The 21,869-nt window shown below is 34.0% G+C and overlaps 1 protein-coding gene across 3 annotated transcripts in view; it reads left to right on the plus strand.

The window, feature by feature from the left end:
- The window catches only part of LOC143247269 (DEP domain-containing protein 7-like), a 55,162-nt gene that overhangs the window by 13,473 nt on the left and 19,820 nt on the right, over positions 1-21,869 (plus strand). For 2 of the 3 annotated variants that reach the window (XM_076495031.1, XM_076495049.1), the window contains exons 5-9: positions 90-242; positions 1,108-1,204; positions 7,502-7,578; positions 9,038-9,101; positions 21,267-21,469. In XM_076495031.1, coding sequence (XP_076351146.1) covers positions 90-242; positions 1,108-1,204; positions 7,502-7,578; positions 9,038-9,101; positions 21,267-21,469 — 594 coding nt within the window. The remainder of the gene's footprint in view (positions 1-89; positions 243-1,107; positions 1,205-7,501; positions 7,579-9,037; positions 9,102-21,266; positions 21,470-21,869) is intronic. The other variant, XM_076495040.1, reaches the window with a different exon arrangement.

Below are 21,869 nucleotides of genomic sequence, written 5' to 3' on the forward strand. Positions count from 1 at the left end.
ATCTAATCAGCAGCTTTTAGGAACTGGTATTAACCTATAATTTGACTTAAGATCACAGACGTTGTAGGTTGTGTTTGATTTTATTCTAGCATCACTTTAAAGCAGATAAAAAAGTTGCTTGGGGGAACATTAAAATACCGGAACCTGTCTTAAATGGAGGAAATTTGGAATGTTGGTTTCCTCTTAAAGGACAGCGTGGAGATAAGGAAAACGGACTAATTAATCTTGCGTTTTCACGTACAGTAAGTTTCACATCTTTTATATTAATTCTATCATGTTAATTTACAAAATGCATTGGCAAATTATGTTTTAAATCATCTCCTTATTTCTCATTTAAAGTAATACCAGCTGCAATACTAACGTTTTCTTGGAAATGTACCGTAAGATAACGTACTTTTAAAATAAATTGATTTTGTTTTATTTATTTTCTACAGTTTGTGATAAAACGTAATAGAATATTATCAGTAAAAGCAAAGCTCATTTTCACCATGATTTTTTAGATTAAATGTTTTATAACTGTGTTAAGATCTATTGATTACATTCAAGAAATAATTGTTTATGTCTTCGACTTTTTTTTTTTTACTAAATATCTTTGAGCCTACAAGATACATTAAGAATTATCGGAACTGTTACATATCAAAATAAGTTTCTCATATTAACAACATCAAGAATAGTAGGTAAATCATAGTAAAATGTAATATTACATTCTTTCATTGAGAGCAGAAAGTGTGTTGAAAAATCACGATATAACTTATGTTACACACCTCGTGCTATTGTAATAAATGCAATAAAACATCGCAACCTTTTTCATTTAAGGCTTTAATCTAACACTATAAAGATATTCAAATATAGATATTGGTATGCTCATTCCATATTATTAAATGAAAGCATATAAATATTATAACAACACAATTTAAATACACATTTTCACATAAAACAAATACCTAAAACATCTTATATTCCATGAAACAATACCATACTTATTATGTAAGTAGCTCAAATATTTTTATAGGTTATTCTTCAACAAACCAAAATTTCTAATATTATATGGAACTAAAAGTGTGAGATTTCTAAATTTATACATTTTGTTTAATCCCACTTTTCAAGACTCCTCTGCTTGCTCCGGCTCTACCCATATGTCCACCAATAATGATTACGACACAATATCATCCATCCGTAGTGTCATACTTCCACGTTGGACCACGTAAGTCTGTAATTAAATACAATCAGCATTGATATTTGTAATCGTACTCTTCCCCCCCTCTGGTCAGGTAAATACTATATTTTTACAATCCTAATGAGCCACATACTTTAAAAATGTAACTGGAGATTGACAACTTACTGTTTTAGTGTAAAACTGCTAGTTGTAATAAGTTATTCCACTTGAAAAGTTCTGATTGTGATCTAAGCTTTGCATTAAGGTGCATCTTAGTTTACTAATACTATGAATATGGTATAAGCAAATCTCTAGTTAATTATAATTAATACATATTAAGTTAATTATATATGAGTAATATATTTTTCGTTCTTCTTATCTGTTCTGTATTTATTTTTATAAAACTAAAAATATAAAACTTAAAAACTTTTAGGTTAGATCAGATTGAATTATGTAATATAAATAAGCATAATGACAATAATAATAATAATAAATTTTTCTACTAGCAACACTCGCTAGGACTAACAACCCACGAGTAACATTTATTCAAGTTAGTTAGTGTAACATTTGCTTTATGTTACTGCACATTTTGACACTACTTATGGAAGGAATTTTGAAAATCACTGCGTAAGAGGCAATGAAACAATAAAAGTTAATTATGATCAGCTGCATGAGATTAAGAGTTTTTAAACTATTTAGTTGTTTTCTGCTACAATTCGCAGTAATTATAGAAAGAAAAAACAATAATCTTGATTCATTTTTAATTTTTATGGTTACGAAGCCGGTCAAATTGATCTAGTCTGTATTGAGTAAGAATAGAACAAATAAATATAAAGTTTGGTCCCTGGCACAACTGTTTGTTTGTTGTTGTTATTTTTAATTTCGCGCAAAGCTACTCGAGGGCTATCTGCGCTAGCCGTCCCTAATTTAGCAGTGTAAGACTAGAGGGAATGCAGCTAGTCATCACCACCCACCACCAACTCTTGGGCTACTCTTTTACCAACGAATAGTGAGACTGACCGTAACATTATAACGCCCCCACGGCTGAAAGGGCGAGCATGTTTGGTGCGACCGGGATTCGAACCCGCTACCCTCGGATTACGAGTCAAACACCTTAACGTGCTTGGCCATGACGGGCCCATAACTTTCCTTAAGATCCAGAATGGAGACAAAAAAATGGAAATTAAAGTTTGTCGTGAATACAAGAAAGCAAACAATAATTCATTTGTGTGTTTTGTGACTAGTCGTGTCTTTCTCTTCGTTATTATTGATATTTATTTTTTTAAACTTCGTAGACGTACTTTTTCTCAAATCTTGTATAAAACTTTGGCAGTCTACAAAACTTGGGCTATTCGATGCATCACTGTTCACTTGACCAGAGTTATCCAGAGCCTGACTTAAAATTTTACAATGTATTAGCAAAAAAACGTGATAACAAGTAGTAAATTTTCTGCAAGACTGCAGATTACTATTACTATTATTGCATCGCGGTAGTGACAGAAAGACGAATTTATGTTCAACATTTTAGAAACTGTAAAGAAACAAGGGCAATCAATGAGTAAAGGGAACCTTCTGAAACTCACATAACTTTAAAAAAATACAAGTAACCTCATCCACTGTTTTACAATGTATAAAATGTTAAATCACATATAGCGTTTTTTAGAGAAGTTCAGAACATTCTAAACAGTAGTAAGAACTTTATGTCAAAACGTTTCAAGCAGTCAGAGATACCAAGAATATCAATTAACTCTTATGCTATAGTTTTTTAATACATAAAAGTCACTCTCTGTTCGCAATGTTGTAGGCAACACTCCACTCTCTGTTGGTAAAGTTTGAAATGGCTCAGTGTTTGGTCTCAAGCGAAACTTTCACGTTAAAATTCCAGTCGAGTGGAGAATTTCATAGCTTTTTTTTTCATTTTAAACTTATAATGTTTAGAGCAGGGTAATACAATATTAAGGAAAACCAAAATAATATAATATTTTAAGTTAGTTATTTAAATTATCTAACATTTGAATACAGAAAATGGGTTTCACGGTAGTTATATATATCGCTCTTCTATGTAAAATATTTTCTCAACCCAAACGAGCCGTTTTTGCATATAAATTTCTCAACAAGTTGGTTTATCGACATCACTGATACAATACATTGTTATTGATGTTTTTCACCTCCAATGAGAGAATTTTAAAGATGTAGTTAAATTTATGAGCATTTTCTAAGAAAGATTATATTTGTATGCATTTCCATTCACCGTTATTTTTCTTCTCTGCTATCACATTAGCAAATCGTAGGTTCAGACAATTGACTATATGTATAATATGCTTGATTTTCTCTGTCTGGACTTTTTCTCGAAAATTTCTCGATCGTCATCACATAACGACTGGCTTCGACTTTATTTTTTATTTGCAAAGTGTTTCACATAAGCAACATTTAGCCCTGCGTAATTTCTAAAAAAAATTAACATCACACGAAATAAAATTATATGGACATTTTAGATTTATATAGATTCTAAAACACACACACGCACTTCATTCGAAACCAACATGCATTCAAACATTTTTGTATATTTAGCTAAGTTTGTCTTCTTTAGAGATTTATATGTACTTTACTTTGCAATACTTTAGTTTCGATTCCTTTCATAGACAACTATAAACACATTTTAGCTATTTTTTTACTATGGATTTTACTCTACATTTTTGTGAATTTCCTGGTTTCACCTCGTAAAATCGTATCGTACTCTTAACGTTCATAACTGGTTTAATACTCTGAACGATATAATAAATAACATTACTTACGTTTATTGTTTACTTTATGCAAACTTTTATTAAATTAAATTTCGTGAGCGTAGTTTTATCAAATAAAATTATAGCTATGTGAGTTTGTTTGTTTCTCCGGTATTTTTTCAAATATACCATGATTTATTGATCTAATACATAATTCCTGCGTTAAAGTGTAACTTAAAAAGTGTGTGTAAAAAGGTTAAAATAAGAAAAATTCAAGAACGTGTAGGAATATTTCTTCTATAACTTTTGTTTTGCATGGTTCATCAGAAAACAGATTTGAAAGCAACATAGAAACATAATTAACTCAAAGTTCTGATTAAGAACCACTCTCAGATTATGAACAAATATACACAGAAATGTTGTTTTCATGAATACTAGAAAAATGATAATTATTATTTATACATATACTAACGAAAGTACCCAGCTTTGCTCGGGTTATAAGATTGATAGTGTGCGTATTCTGAACCCATTTCAGTATAGCTGTATAACCTGTATACTTTTGTTGATAAACAACATGGCATAAAAGTATAAAAGTAACTGATGGAACGCATTTTCACCGAAACACACTGATTTTTCTACATAAACACAACATAAAAAACCACTTCTTTCGGCATGGCATGGCCAGGTGGGTTAAGCCCTCGACTCGTAATCCGAGGGTCACGAGTTCGAATTCCGGTCACACCAAACATGTTCACTCTTTCAGCCGTGAGGGCGTTATAATGTGACGATCACTCCCACTATTCGTTGGTAAAAGAATAGCCCAAGAGTTGGTGGTGATGACCAGCTGCCTTCCCTCTAGTCTTACACTGCTAAATTAGGGACTGCTAGCGCAGATGGCCCTGGAGTAGCTTTTCACGAAATTAAGAACAAACGAAACCACTTCTTTTCTATATGATTTTTCGCCAGTTTGATTCATTGAAAAGATGTGCAGGCGCGCACGTAGGTGGAAAAGATAATAATAATAATACCTAGGTGCACACCCTCGGAGTCCACATAATATGGTTGCAAAATTTCAAGATTCTAAGTTCTTTCCTCATTTATTTTCTACATGATTTTTCACATGAAATGAGGCGCATGCACACACGCACGTAGGTAAGTAATAATACTCAGGTGCAAGCCCTCAGAAACTACTTGTTACGGATGCAGAATTTCAGTTTTCTAGGTTTTCCTTTTTGAGCTCTGGGGGTCACACATACTTAGAGATGCATGCACACATGTGAATGTGTGCGTGCCTGTCTGTGATTTATGTTTGTAATATAAGGAACCACTTCCCTTCTATGTACTTTTTTGCTAGCTTGCCTTTTTAAAATGTCCACTTCATATGAGAGCAAAATTTCAGGTTTCTAGGATCTTATCTCTTGGAACTATGGCAGTCACATATTTTTTCACTGTTTTTCTCGCTTGCTTACCTCACAAAAAGATGCGCACGCATATGGATAAGCAAAAATACCTATGAGTGTGCACTCTCATATTCCACCTTATATGAGTGTGTGCAAAATTTCTAATTCCTAAGTTCTTTCTCTTGGAGCTATGGCAGTAAAACACATTTAGACCCACAGACAAGTAGACACGCCGTTTTATTAATATAGATTGTTTTATAATATAACGATTTTTTAAAAAACATGTTTGTAAAATGTTTGTTTAGATTTAATTTATAAAAAAAGATTAATCAGTACTTACCATCATGTGACAAGCATTCAGCTCGTAAAAAATAAATTTCGACTGTCCAGAAATAGTATGAAGCAAACGAGCGTTGCCAGAACAGTACGTTACCCACAGTGTACTGTATACCGAATCCTAAAAAAAATAATCATTGGACTGCAAGAAACGTTGTTCCAGAAATGTCTACTGATAGACACTGAAAAAATACATTTCTAAATGGCCGTGTTTGGAACAGGTTAACACGTCAAGGTCAAAAGAATTCTTGCACTACCTTAGAACAAGAATGGTGTGAGCACATTCATTCCAGGATATTCAGTAGAACAGTGAATAGAAAATTGACCAAACATGGTTATTTTGCAGGAAGTGTTATCTGCGAACTGATATTAACCAAAATTCACTGCCATCATCGTGTTACTTGGGCAAGACTGTTAGGACACTGGCGACATATCATTTTTTGAGATGAGTTCTGTTTTCGGCATTTTAAAGCTGATAATAGGTGTGTTTTTTTTGTTTGCCTGGAGAATAGATGAGGAAAGACTATTTTCCTACAGAGAATACATATAATATAGTGCAGTACATCTTTGGGCAGCTATTCATCATCGTTAAAATATTGCTCTTCATCTCCTTCAGGGAAATGTCAATAACGCCCCCTACAGACATCACATGGTAACGATATTTATACCACATACTAGAGTAAGAATTGGCAATATGTTTATGTTACAGGAAGACAATGTATCTGCCCATAGTGCATACATTGTACAGAATTATCAGGAGAGCGTTACAAGATTGGCATGGCCAATAAAGTCTCCAGATTGTAATACCATTGAAAACTACTGAACAGAATTAAGACAAAAAATTGTCAACAACGACCTTAAATCAGCTCTTGTAACTAGCTTACAGCTTTTTTTAGTGACCAGTTGGAATGAAATCGCATTGGTTACATCAGTATTCTCATTAACAGATTCTAACATAACCTTGTGGAGGTTATTAGCATACGAGGAGGACGTCTCAAGTATTTGAATATTTAATACGAACTGATATAAAATTATAGACGCTTTTGATAATAAGTTGATGTTATATTTTGCCATTATATATAATTTTATAAAGTTTTGCTGTGATAAATAAAATGCTGTTAAAGTTGTTTACCGTTGTAATGAATCGTTCATAGTATCCAAAAAACTTCTCTTATTATACAAACAAAAAGGATTCCTCAATAACTGCGGCACTTGAAATTCATTTTGACACGATTAGATTAAATTTATCTTAATCTAGGATACCTTTTTTCTTTATCCTTTTTATTAACTATGTTTTCGTGCGTAAGCAATCCCAAGCATGAGGCTCTTGTATACCCGATTCGATGTTATTACTTATCAGGATCTCTGCCAGCCTACTCTCAAATAGAAATTCTTTTACATATAGTTAGAGTAAATTAATATATAAGACCTTGGGCGTGATCAAATAAATCAGTCGAAAGGATTTTACATCGTGAATTCAAAACTGTAATTATATCTTAGTTCGGTCAATAAATGACGAGGCTACGATCTAAACCCTTGTACTTGAAAAATTCAGAACCTCGGCTGAATACATGTGTAGTTATTTAATATAACATTCATTTCTCAGTTTGCTAACTATATTTGTATTCCATTTTAATAATAATAATTGTAGTTGTTACAAAATATGCAAACTTTTAGCCAAGATTGTATCTTGTAAAGATGTTACATTTTATACTTTAATATTCATTGTCCTTTGTAATGTTACATTTGTTTATATCTGAAGTTTCAATAATTACAATGTGAACTTCCTTAATTTTTGTTTAGAACCAGAAATTACTAACATTAGTTGGTATTAATTCTGTGCATGCAATTTATATTATATTGAAAATTCATCTTTGACATTTTAGTGTTGAATGTCCGTGAGTATCAACAGGTATCTCAACCAAGACAACCCGTATGGCTAACAGATGATGATATTAAACAGGTATGATTTTTGCTTTGTTTGAAATTCTCTCATAAAAAACAGAATTTATGAAATAGTTTTACGGTAAACAGTTTCGACGTAAAAGTTTTCTTTCTGGTATCTTTTTATTCTTGGTTTGGTGAGAAAAATTATGGCTAAATTGTAACTGACTAAGTACACTGGATTCTAAACGACTTTATACAAGGCCAATTATCTAATAAATGTTTGTTAATTGCTCACTTTTTAAACAAGCTGACTCTGGAGTCTACCATCAAATCTTTCTACAGGAGAGATGCCTGAAAATAACTAAATATATGGGGTAATACACTTGCAGGGACGCTCTACTCGGCTTCTCAAAATTAAAGATATTAAACTGGCCTTACGGATCTCATTGCTTGTTGCACCCCTTGAGGTGAGCTTGCATGGACGTACTACTTGGCCATTATATATGTATGTTTATTTTGAATTTTGCGCAAAGCTAAATGATGGCTATCTGCGCTAGCCGTTTCTAACTTAGTAAAGAGGGAAGGTACCTAGTCATTACCACCCACCGCCAACTTTTGGACTACTCTTTTACCAACGAATAATGAAATTGATGGTGATATTATAACGCCCCACGGCTGAAAGTGCAAGCATGTTTGACGTGACTGGGATTGAAACTTGTGACCCTCAGATTAGGAGTCTAACGCCCTAACCATGTGGCCACACCGGTCTTTGGCCATTAAATGTAATGTAAACAAGCTAACCTGAGTTTACGTCTTTCTGTTTTCATTTTTCTTGTGTAGGAAGAAGTGAAAAAAGAAAAATGTGAGTAAAGTATCTGTGTAGCTTGGGGTGCATTTCCTATGAAAGGTACAGAAACTGGTTTCATAATCGCGCACAATACGAATAGCACTCTGCAGACTAGTAACGCTAAACACCTGCTTTGGATATTATGGGCAAGAAGCTATCTGTGCTGTGCTTATCATATCGAAAGCACAGAGCCAAACTACAAACAAATGAACAAATGTTTTCCCGAGTAGTCAAACTTTGCTAACAAAATATTTAATTCATACTTCCACCACTGAAATTCAGAATTCCAAAATCATTCTTCTTAGAATATTATATCTTTCAGACGCATTATCGGTTAAACTGTTAACGTTTAAACATTATCATTTTTGGTCATATGATTTTCATATTGATCTTAATGACTTTAGTTAAAATAATTTGGCAAAAAAAAACTTCAATGTATTTTTATCTTATGATTTTATTTGCATGTATTTTTTAAAGTGAATAATATGAAAAGTTAGGATCAAAAATGGAATAAGATTTCTAAAACTCGTTGGTTTCCTTGCCAGTTATATTGATTTATATTATTAATACACCCAGAAGAGATTTACGTTGGAGTGCAATATACCACTAGCCTCCAAAATCATAACTAAATTAAATAGTCACATGCATTTTTTCTTGATGGTGTACTACAATCCTATTTTATTTTCAGATGCAAGAAATGTTTCCTGCCATTGATAGAGACCTCATAAAAACCATGCTTGAAAATAATGGAGGTAACAAAGATGTTGTCATCAATGATCTTCTCGCTATGAGTAGCGAAAATTGAAAAAGATTGGCAAAAAATCTCATTTATCAAAAGGAATATTTATATATACTTATTTTTATTTAGAAGAGTAATTCGAAGGAGCGATATAAGATGATTTTGAAGAAATTATGATGTTCCATTTTACTCCTATAATCGAAACTATTATTTAAAACTAAAATTCAGAGATATTTTGATATAAATAATGGCTTTTTATGTAACCTAATTTAAGAATAGTTAACCATGCATATCTTTATAAGTTGCTTTTCTTCATATATTCACGATGTAATATAAATTAGGGGACTTCAAAAATCTTTCGACGTATCCTGGACGTTCTGACTCACGACTTCACTCAAAAACAGAACACAAATAATTAAATTCAACCTTAATCATCTAAATATTTATCAACCATTTTCAAAAATGTATGTAAAATTACATGTCTATATCTTCCACACTTTTAGTATTCTATTGTAGTTATGAAATCTGCAACTGGTCCAACTGGATATGTCTGTTTTTCCAAAGCTTAAACTTAAGAACTCTTTTCTTCCAACGTATTAGCATTTTAGTACGAAAAATGTATCTCCATCACTTTTATCAGCCCAGACATTCTCGTCTCAAGAATGGACAGTGCATCAATTTTATCAGTTTATTTCATAATTTAGAAGGCTTCATTTAATTCAACCCAGGCCTTCTCCTCTCTATAGTGGACAGTTTAAAATATCTCAACCTATTCTCATACGACAATCTATTTATTCCCGATATCATCCCAACAGTCGTCTTTTGAAATCTTCCCAACAACGCATTGTCCTTCACAAAACATAGGGACCATAAATGCAAACAATAGTTCCGATAAGGTTTAACTACTACTTAAACAATATAAAAATGCCTGGTTAGACTTCTAATCAAAATTCTTGTGTATACCTGCAAGTTACAACGAAAATTCTACTTTAACACTTAAAATAAAACACTGCCTCGACCAGCTAAGAGTTGTATCAAGATCCCTCTTCTCACTGTTGAGAATATTCCCATTTATATTATATGTGAAATTGAATTTAAAACAACCCAGATTTATAAATTTACATTTATAATAAATAAATGTCATGTTTTTGTACAACTATTCAGTCGAACTAACTCTCTTTAATGTCTTTAATAACAATGGTTTCGGCACAGATCCCTGAGCCATCTCACTTGTAGCATTTGTCCATTTAGAACGAACTACAATAATAATAAATTTTGACCTCCACCCACTCAGACCTGTCGAAGTATTGTTTGTTTCTGTATTTCTCGCAAAGCTACACGAAGGCTATCTGCGTTAGCCGTCCCTAATTTAGCAGTATAAAACTAGAAGGAAGGCAGATAGTTATCACCACTCCCGCCAACTCTTGAGCTACTCTTTTACCAAGGAATAGTGGGATTCACCGTCACATTATAACACCCTCCAAGGCTGAAAGGGCGACCATGTTTGGTGTCACAAGGATTCGAACCCGCGACCCTCATATTACGATTCGAGTGCATTAACCATCTAGCCACGTTAGGCCTATGTTGATTATTAAGTGAGAAGTTTCATAGATGATAAGAATAGCTGAATAATTTTGAAGAATCGTAATATGAGGGTCGCGGGTTCGAATCCCTGTGACACCAAACAATGTCGCCCTTTCAGCCGTGGGGGCATTATATTATGACGGTCAATCCCACTATTCGTTAGTAAAAGAGTAGCCCAAAAGTTGGCAGTGACTAGCTGCCTTCCCTCTAGTCTTACACTGCTAAGTTAGGTACGGTTAGCCCAGATAGCCCTCGTGTAGCTTTGTGCGAAATTCAAAAACAAACAAACAATTAATCAGTATTACCGAATTAAATACATTCCTACTTCTAAATATCAATAATATATAAAATAATATTTAGTTTCCATGTAATTTCTGTATTCTTTGGTTGTAAATAAATTTAGTCTCTAAAACTTTACATTCCGAAACTAAGACACTCCAGAAAAGTACCACAGTACGTTTAAGAAGTGACCCGAAACCCCATGGGCTTTAAAAGTGTTGCCCAACAATTTACAAACAACATTTCATTTCAAACCATCAGGTCGGATTGTGAACTCTTTGAGACATACATATTCCTAAAAACTTCTAGGTGTATTAATATGTACGTTGTTGATTATAATTTATTTTTCACGTAATGACATATACAGCTACTGAATTCTATCACTTTTGACGAAACGAAGCAAACATTCTGAGCATAAAAGTCGTACAGTAGGGACAGATTAAACTCAAAAGCTAAATTATGGAACGCATCAAGCAAGATGTAAGAAAATTCACAAACGGAAAAACACCAAAACAAAACTGACCACCACACCTGCTCGAAACATGTATATTCATATCATAGCACACCCCTTCTTACTTATTTGACTACTCCAGTGGGGGTATTCAAACATTTTAACAACCCGGTTTTATCTTGCTTTACACATCCCCACTTTTTGCAATGAAAAATAATAACAAAAATACCTTACTAAAATAATTTATTTAGCATGCTTTAAATATTTCCAAATCACAATTTGATTATCATCAGAATCTTTATTCCTTCCATATTTGACCCTGTTGTCATCAACTGTGTGTTTTTACTTAGTCACATTTGAAATGAAGAGGTGTGATCCCATGAATCCAATGGGGGCCAATCAAATTAATTGTCAACAGATTTTCCACATTTTCAACTGCAAAGCAGCTTTTTTTATCTGACTGTGTGATATTCATTGTTGAAAACCATCTTTCTGCCTATGTGGAACTAAGAGCAACAGTATTAATGATGTTTTTAGCCTTATACACAGTTCTTGGAACCTCATGGTTATGGCGATTTCATAGGACATTTTCCACATAGTCATGGAAATCATTAATGCTGATTTCATGATGAAAGAGCTCACTGAATTCATACAATTTTTTCAGCGGCTTTCCAGGGACAACAACTTCATCAGTATTCCATAAATCTGACTCAAGTATGTTTACCAGTTCATGAATTTTATTGTCATTTTAAGTGATCACAATCCATCAATCTGGCTTTCATGATTTTTATCACTGCTTCCAGTAGTTTTTGATGAAGAAGGCCAACATATCTTTGGTTTTCAACAAACTCAGTATTCCTAAAGGACTCAGAAGCAATGGTTTCATCAATTTTCGTTTCAAAGGTTCCCCTACTTTATTTGAGCAGTTCAAATGCCTTAATAGTCCTTTTTTTTTAGTTTTTAGCTCTTGCTAAATTTAAATTTCTGGCTTGAAGGGCATTAGAAAGTAAAGAAATTTCTTGTAGTATATCTAACATTATTGCTAAATCTTCCAGGAAGAATTTCTTGAAAAGATGGCTAGCCATTCCTGAATATTTTTCCCAGTAGAAAAATATTTGTATAATGCTGGATAAGCATGTCATACAGCAAATGTTGATTTTACTGCAAGCAGCCCATCTTGGTACCAAAACTCTACCAATCTTCAGAATTTCTCGTCCAATTTCTTCCGAAATGTTAAAAAGCTCAATTTGTTTTTGTTTAATTGGTGAAAGATCGTGTAAATTTTATCTCTGAACACCTTAGAGTGATTAAATTGTTTTATATTAGTAATAGAACCAGTTGCAAGCGGTGATTTAAGCAATGCCAAATTATGATCATTTTTAAGTTTACTGCTCACCCGTGATTTGTGGCCAAGCATTACACTTGCACCATCTGAGCAGAATGCGACCAAATTATTTTTTAAATATCTACTATCAAATCCTGCATCAGGCAAACCATTTAATAGAGATGTGCATATAGTTTTAGCATCCTGTCCTTTCAACTCAGCCAAATCAATAAAAAGTTATTGATGACAGATCACAGTCTTCGACATTTACAAAAATTATAATCACTGGTTTACTAGTTATGGTTGAAGCTTCATCAATGATGACATGACACAGAGCTGTAAATTTTGTTAAACTGTTTTAGTAAATATTTTATTTTTAATTTCCTATGCAATGTGACTAACTATTTTAACAGTAGTTTTCTAAGAATGGTGTCCCACTTCCGTGACCAACCCATTTTCTATTTGTAGCTCAATCTTATCTTAAACGTCAGAAACTGGCCTGCTTCGTTTGCTACATTGTATGTTGTATTAAAAACATTACAGAGTTGATATATCTATGGTTTATTTAATCTTGGCATTTGGTAATTACATCATCTGCACGATCTTTCAATTGCATTGCACATATATTGTGTGCATTCGATGAAAAATGTTCATTCATTTTTATTTTCAAAAGACGCTTATTGGATGGTTTTATTCCTTCCTGATGCTTCAACACTGTAGCTTCTCTATTTCCTCGTCAAATTTCACGTAGTGATCACAATCACGTTTCTTGCTGCGGACAATCAACCCATCATATTTTCATCTTGAAATCCTCGGCCTGCAATCAGGAAGAGAAGTTGTTAGATCTTCATTATCTCTAGTTTGCGAAGTATTAGAAGCAGGTTTTTCATCGCTTCTTAAGGTTGCTGGTATTAAAAGTTTAATTGCATCTTGCTTTGAAGTTTCAGTTCTTGGTTTTTTTGTTTTTTTTACAAATTCCAGTGTATCATGTTACCGCTTCATTTTAGAGCAGTGGTGCACAATTTTTTTTGAGTCAGGGGCCACAAACAGACTTTTCTTAACCATTGGGGTCACAAAAAGTGAAGATTAAAATCGGTCTACAGTTGTTTCACACAAGATGGACATCACATTTAAGAACACACAAATAACGATTACATCAAAGAGTTTGCACGTTATTCTAAGAAATGTTATGATACGTCAACTGTCACAAAGTCAGTGCGATGGATAGTGCTACATGTCATCTACGAGCTTAGAAGTGTCCAGCTTGATGTTTGACGTTGAAAGACGCAAGACTGCTTCCAGATGATCATCAGTCATCTGATTGCGAGTGTTGTTTTTGTTCAGTTTCATATGCGAGAAAACCTGTTCGCAGCAGTACGTGCTGCTAAACATGCTGGTGTGGACAAATGTGTTCTCTTACACGTTACCAAATGTATCAGGCAACGTTTTGTAGAAGTCAAACAAACTGTTTTCTCGGTAAATAGCGCGCAGTTCATCAGATGCCTGGAGATCAGTAAGTTCGAGCTGATATTCTGCTGACAAGTCATACACTGACACACTGAACGGATCAGCAAAAAGTTTCATCAACAATCTGCATTGGTCAAAGTCATGAAACCGTGAGTTGAAGGATTGAATCAAGGTATCTAGCTTCCCAACATAAACTTGTGTCAATGTCCTGATTCTTCTGTAGCTGTGACTAAAAAGTGGTATAGTGCACGAAGTTGCCTGATGCTGCTTGCTGCCCAAAAAAACTACAACTTTATCCTGAAAGCTGAGACATGATTTGTAAGCTGACAGACAAGCTAATTTTTGCCTTGCAACTTCAAATTCAGATCATTCAAGTGTTGTGTCATGTCGACCAGAAAGGTCAAATAGCTTGCCAAGCTGGATCAGTCATGGAAATAACTTCTGTGTCTTTGTTCTTGCTTCTGAGAAATTCTATCACCTCATCAATCAACTTTCGGAATCTTCTGAGCATCTTCCCTCGACTAAACCAGCGTACTTCATAGTGATACACAAGGTCACCATATTCTGAATCAATTTCTTCAAGAAGACTTCGAAACTGACGGTGATTGAGCCCTAGTGATTTGATGAAATTAATGGTTTTCGTCACTAATGCCATCAGTGCCTGAAAACCAAGTTCTTTACTGCACAGATTCTGTTGGTGAACAATACAGTACAACTTCACCAACTGTCTGTTCTGCTTTCCTCGATGTTTCATCAACAGTGCTACCAGCCCGCTACTTTCTCCGGTCATGGCTGGTGCTCCATCAGTTGTCACACTTACCAATTTCGTGAAATCCAATGAAACACTACTACATAATCGTACTGTCTCCTCGAATAGAGCAGACCCAGTTATCTGACCCTTCATGGAACCCATACCGAATAGTTCCTCTGTGATATCAAACGATGACGACACACCACAAACAAAAACTAGTAGCTGTGCTGTTGAACTGATGTCAGTCGACTCGTATGCTGCCAAAGAGAAGTAGACAAAGTTGGCAGCTTTATTTGTAAGCTGCCTTGTCACGTCTGCTGAGAGGTGTGAAATTCTTCGTTGAACTGTCATACGATTCAAAGCCACCGTCTGTAGCTTGCGAACTGCTTCCAGACACAACTTTTCCGATGCAGTAATCATACATTGCTTGACAAAATCACCATCAGTGAACGGTCGGCCAGATTTCGCTATCATCAACGAAATATCGTAACTGACCTCATATGCTGCACCTAAATATGCTGACTGCTTTGATAAAATGTTCTGCTGGTGATTCAGCGACAGCCGCAGAGATTCAATTCGAGCTGTTCGTTCATAACCGACAACGTTGTGGAAATCTTTATGCTTCGACTCATAATGACGCTTTGTATTGGATACCTTCGCCACTGCTACTGTCGAATGGCAAATCACGTTCTTCTGTTGTAGAACAAAACAGTATTGTGCAGTCCAATCATCATGAAACTGCCGGTTTTCGCCGTCAACTTTTCTTTTACGATTAGCTGCCTTTTTTTTTTTTGCGAAATAATATCAAAATAGGACTCGTAAGTAAATCTCGAAGAACAATTGGAACGCGTGATATTTCGTAATTACGTAAATATTACGTCATTGCGCCAATGAATAAATGCCTATGTATTAACGAGATTTGATTATTAAATTTTCTTTATTGCTCGACACAAATATGGAACCATCTAGTATCTAATCTAATGCATATTCTTCTATAGCGCTTAATCTTCGCGCCGGCGCGAACGCTATGTTATCTTTCACGTTGGATATCGCGGGCCGGACTTTGTGCACCACCGTTTCAGAGGCTGAAGCCTGAAATGCCAGCATTCCTTAATTCAAAAACAAATATATTAATATAACTTCTTATTAAACTTTCACCACAAGGGCTAAAAATATAGAAGTATTTTTATAAATTTTCATATGAACACTATTTGTATAATAATCTCTAAATCTCTTTTCTTTTCTTTTTTTTTGTGGCCTGGCATGGCCAAGCGCGTAAGGCGTGCGACTCATAATCTGAGGGGCGCGGGTTCGCGCCCGACTCGCGCCAAACATGCTCGCCCTCTCAGCCGTGGGGGCGTTATAATGTGACGGTCACTCCCACTATTCGTTGGTAAAAGAGTAGCCCAAGAGTTGGCGGTGGGTGGTGATGACTAGCTGCCTTCCCTCTAGTCTTACACTGCTAAATTAGAGACGGCTAGCACAGATAGCCCTCGAGTAGCTTTGTGCGAAATTCCAAAACAAACAAACATCTTTTTTGAGCAGCATATAAACAAAGATAATTAATTTAACGTTTAACTGTTTTTGCAAATACTGTTTTAAGGGGCAATGTTCCCCGTACGTAAGGAATTTTATATGATAAGTATATATCAAAAAGCATAAATATAGTGAAATATAGTCTTACCAAGCCATACAATTTTAACACAAATATAATACTATGGTCTTATGGTTCATGTTTATATCTATTATTTGAATAGTTTTTCTATGTGAGCACTAGCCTATTAAGCTTAGTATCCTAATTTCGTATCCTGTCAACATGAAAATACAAGCAAATAAAGATTCAGTATCTCGAGCAAAAACTTGAGATGTATTTTATTCCCTTAGATGCTCAGACGCCATCACGTATTACGTTTAACTTTTTGGTAATATGCATATTAAAATAATTTGTCCGTGTCTGAATAAATTTAATGTTTAACTGGCACAATTTGGCTTTAGAAAGGTGAAGGGCAGCATTATTAACCCACCAGTACTGAAAAGATCGACTAAGAAAACGTCAATGCAGACTAAGTCTCCAATCCATGAACTTTTAATTTTGCTCTAGAATAGTAAAACCTACAAAATAACATTAAGCCTCACAATTTAACGTTAGTAGCATAGAAGCTTACACAGATTACATCATTTTTCAAACTCACCTTCTTTTCTCTGTCTGCTTCAAGTATAATGGATGACTAATATCAAATGTTCACACAGGAAATGTAGGTCTATATTAGTCTACAGCAATGCTCTTCTTCCTTCGTCTTAGATGGCTGATCTGTCACTTGTACAGGCCCGTGCAATCTCACCTCAAACATTATCGTATTAATTTACAATTGTGTTATTGCGCGTGACTTTACGTAGCAAGAATCCCCATAGTGACAGTTCTATACATTGTGCATCTAGCATCAGAGGGCTAAGAGCCGGTAAGAACCGGTTCAGCGACCTCAGAAAATTTTAAGAACAGGTTCTTACGAACCGGTGCGAACCTGCTGAATATCACCACTAGACTAGTTACTGAATTAAACAGAATTTGTTTGTTTGTTTGTTTGTTTGGAATTTCACACAAAGCTACTCCAGGGCTATCTGTGCTAGCCGTCCCTAATTTAGCAGTGTAAGACTAGAGGGAAGGCAGCTAGTCATCACCACCCACCGCCAACTCTTGGGCTACTCTTTTACCAACGAATAGTGGGATTGACCGTCACATTATAACGTCCCCACGGCTGGGAGGGCGAGCATGTTTGGCGCGACTCGGGCGCGAACCCGCGACCCTCAGATTACGAAGCGCATGCCTTAACGCGCTAGGCCATGCCGGGCCCTACTGAATTAAACAGAATTACTTTTCCAGAAATACTTTTTATCATTCTTCTCATTCAGACAAGTACTCGTAATAAATATAACTGGAAAAAAAAGCTTTCTTCTTTATTTAATCTCATAGTTTAGTACTTCATTTTACATCTGTTTCTATGTGTGAATATCTTTAATTTCTAAATAAAATAAAATAAAACCATGGTCTGGTAAATAATATTTTCCTAATTCCTCTAAACACGGGAAGGTTGGTTTTAATTTTATCTTGTGTTGTTGTTTTGAATTAAGCACAAAGCTGCACAATGGGCTATCTGTGCTTTGCCCACCACGGGTAGCGAAACCCGGTTTTTAGCGTTGTAAGTCCGCAGACATACCACTGAGCCACCGGGGGGGCTCTCTCTTGTGTATTCCAGTTCTGCGTTTACTAAAACTTGCTTCATCTCGATGAAATTATAAAAATAATATAAAATAGCTGGTAAAATGTCAGATTTTTCGGCTATGAAAGTCCCTCATAAAATCTTTTTTTCTCCTTTCTTAGGGCCCGGTATGGCCAGGTGGTTACGTTGATCGTCTCGTAATCTGAGGGTTGCGGGCTCGAATCCCCGTCACACTAAACATGTTTGCTGGTAAAAGCGCAGCCTAAGAGTTCGCAGTGGGTGGTGATGACAAGCTGCCTTCCCTCTTGTCTTAAATTGCTGACTTAGGGACAGCTAGCGCAGATAATCCTTCTATAGCTTTTTGTGAAATTCAAAACAAACAAACATATTATATTACTTTGAAGATAATATTTCATTCTTATTTTAAATGAACATTGAACCCCATATTACATTTATACGTTCTAAATTTTTTGGGGGTTTGAATTTCCATAATGTGTGGAAAAAATTGCATCTACTGAATTAACTGATATTTTTCTTTGCCATCTATTAACCAGACATTATAGATTATACCTGGCATTTAATGTACCTACCTTTTGTTTGTTTGGCCTCATGCTATAATATCTAGAATATAGTAAATAGTAGGCCTATTCATTAATTAACAGTATTCATTTGTCTTGCTGATCCAAACTAAGCTGTGGAGTCTTCGATAGGCGGAACTGCAGTCCGCAGCAGAGAGTACAGCCAATAAAGGAATATATTAAGCCTCCAAGTCACAGGTTTTTGTTGTTTTTTCAAGCTTACCTTTTGTGAGAAAAAAATAAATATTTAACAAAATCTTTTGAATTATTTAGTTCGTTTATATACAATACAGAAGTTTTCGGCTATCAGCCTTTTTCGGATTGTGCTTCACAAAATATTTAACAGTAAGTTTTAAGAAAGTATTAAAAATATTAAAGTTTTTAGTTCCAATATAGGCTGATAGGGAGCAGTTAAGCAACAATGGCGGTAGAAGGGAAATTTGAATGTTGTAGTAACGAGCAGACGCCGTTATTAAGTATTAAATCTTCAAATACAAATGGTAATTTTACTCTTTAATACTTATTATTTGAAATAACCAATTTTATGGTGAAGCATGTTGATGTGTGTATCTTTATTTAACCTAACAACGTAAATGTTAAATGAAATTTTCACCATCCGAGTACTTAGTTCAAAATACTACTAACCGAAAGTCAAGATAAAAGTTTTAAAATAGGTCTTTGTTTCATCAGGCGTCAGGGTTATGCTTATTACTCTATAACTTTAATGTTCAACAAATAACTAGCTTAGTATTTCATAAAGTATTTAGTTTATATTTCTTTTTACGAAAGCTTCATAAATAAATTCAAAAGTTTAGAAAATATATCCAAAGTCACTTATGTCGAATTATAAGTATAATCCTAAAACACGTAAAATAGTCTAAACAATAGAACTGGGGGGAAAATGTGGGAAATTAATTTTGATAGGGGTAAGATTATCCATTCACAATATGATAAACTAGAATAAAACGTTTAATGAGGCTTTTTCAGTGTTTTAGAGTATTATTTCCTTACTGAATCACTACAGCGAGTGAAATGACTCAGTCATGTTACTTTTCATTTTTTTTATGCTCTTAGCATGGATCATAATTTCAAAAGGACATTCCATTATTACAATGTTTTATAAATTTACGGGCATGTATCATGAGTTCTAGGATACTTTTGCTACAATGTTGCAGTGTTTTTTAATGGAATGTTATTTTCTTTTGAGTTGTTGAAAAACATTCAAAAGTGAGTATAAGGGGTGGTCAAGTTAAATGTACTTTGTGTGGATAGACATAATTAGAAGAATATAACTAATACACTATTCATATTGTTAGTTTTATTATGGAGGGAAGGAATTCATTAGTATTATTTATGTCAGTGATGGTAAATAAATTATCTAAATTAGCTGGTGATATTTTTATATTTTCTTGAAAGGGTAAGTTGGTGATATAATTGAAATATATGCATTGTTCATTGGTAGAGCTGTTGATGGATGCTGCCAGACAGTTGCTTTCCATCTGATAGACAGTTCAAAAATAGGAACAATGGCAGATACCTTTAATTGCTTTGTCATAACTCAAGAATAATAGTTGACACCTACACCTTTGTTGCAACAGGAACAAAACTCAAGGCTCAAATCACGAGACAACCCTCTAATCACTGTACCATGCCAAAGCTGGAGAAACTAAAATTAAATTTAAAAATTGTTAGTGAATGATCATAATGATGATATTTTGATTACTTGGATAATTGGAATAATCAAAAATAATAATGAGGAATAACAATGGAAATGTAATAATGGAATAATAAAAATCTTAAACACTAATTTCTATTAGTTGATTATGTTCCTAAGTTTTGTCAAAAATAATTTAAGCTGAACAAACTTGAATTAATCATAAAAGCAATATTTTGAATATTTTTGTCATCAGAATAATGGAAAGTAATAGTAATTTGAAACCCTACTTTTCAAGAAGCTTTGTGTGGATTCATTACAGTTTTGAAATTGACACCTATGTTTGCTTCAGTTGAATTTTGAGTTGAATTTTGAATTTAAGTAATTTTTAAATTTAAGATGTTGCAATTGGGTGCAATATTGTTATTGTTCAGCAAATTATCTTGTATGGAGTATAGATGACACATTATTGTCTAAAAGAAATGTTTAAAAATATTTTCTAAATTATATACTGTGGAATATACATCATGTACAGCTGTATGAGATGCAGATGACACATTTATTTTTTGAGAGAAATATTTTAAAGGTATTTTGTAAACAAATGTTTTTTAGAGTATTCATACTTTATGTGCAGCTATGATTTGTTAAATTGAGTTTGTTTGTTTTTTTGTATAAAGTATGTGAATGCAAAATTACTGATTCATGATGATGAGAAACCCACTTAAGTAAAAATGTATAAATGTGTTTTATTAGTAAGTGTTAATGCCCACACAAGCCATTCTGAAATACAAAATTACTGATTGTGTTCAGTTGTTTTTGTTTTAATTGTATACAATTCACATCCAAAACCATTCTATATTCTCTACATTTAGGACAGTTTCAGGCCACTCAGCTGTGGTATGAGATTATTAACTATCTGAGGCAACATGCTGATGTTGGAAGAAAGCGTTATCTACTAAAGCATTATGATAATGTCTTTACTGGGAGTAATGCAGTAGACATTGTTTTTGCATTTCTGCAGCATAACGAATCTGAACTCTTGGTTCAAAATTGTGCAAGGGAGAATGCTGTAAAGGTACATGCTACAGTTTCAGTAATAATTGTCTTTATAAAGTTCATTTATTTCAGTTGTATCCTTCCTTTGTTATATTTTATTTTTCTAAATTTTGATTAGTCAAGTTCACTTGTGTCATTTTCCTGTGGTTGTATAATGTTATACTTGTTACTTCTGCTTTTTCATTTTAATAGTCTGTTAATGGTTCTTGTGATGTGTGTAGTTTCTGTGTAGTATATTCTTTCTACCTTTAATTCAGTTTCCTCATGTATTTCATGGCAAATGTGCATATTATTGGTATGTTTTTTCTTTATACTATCTAAATTTTTTAATCATGTATTTTAAGTTAGGGCTGTCGGTTCTTGTTTTCTTTGTTGTTTTATTTCGATTTGGTTTCTGTTTTTATTAATATTATTTTATA

Source organism: Tachypleus tridentatus, chromosome 1 (assembly GCF_004210375.1).
Source record: "Tachypleus tridentatus isolate NWPU-2018 chromosome 1, ASM421037v1, whole genome shotgun sequence".
In the NCBI taxonomy this organism is placed as follows: domain Eukaryota; kingdom Metazoa; phylum Arthropoda; class Merostomata; order Xiphosura; family Limulidae; genus Tachypleus; species Tachypleus tridentatus.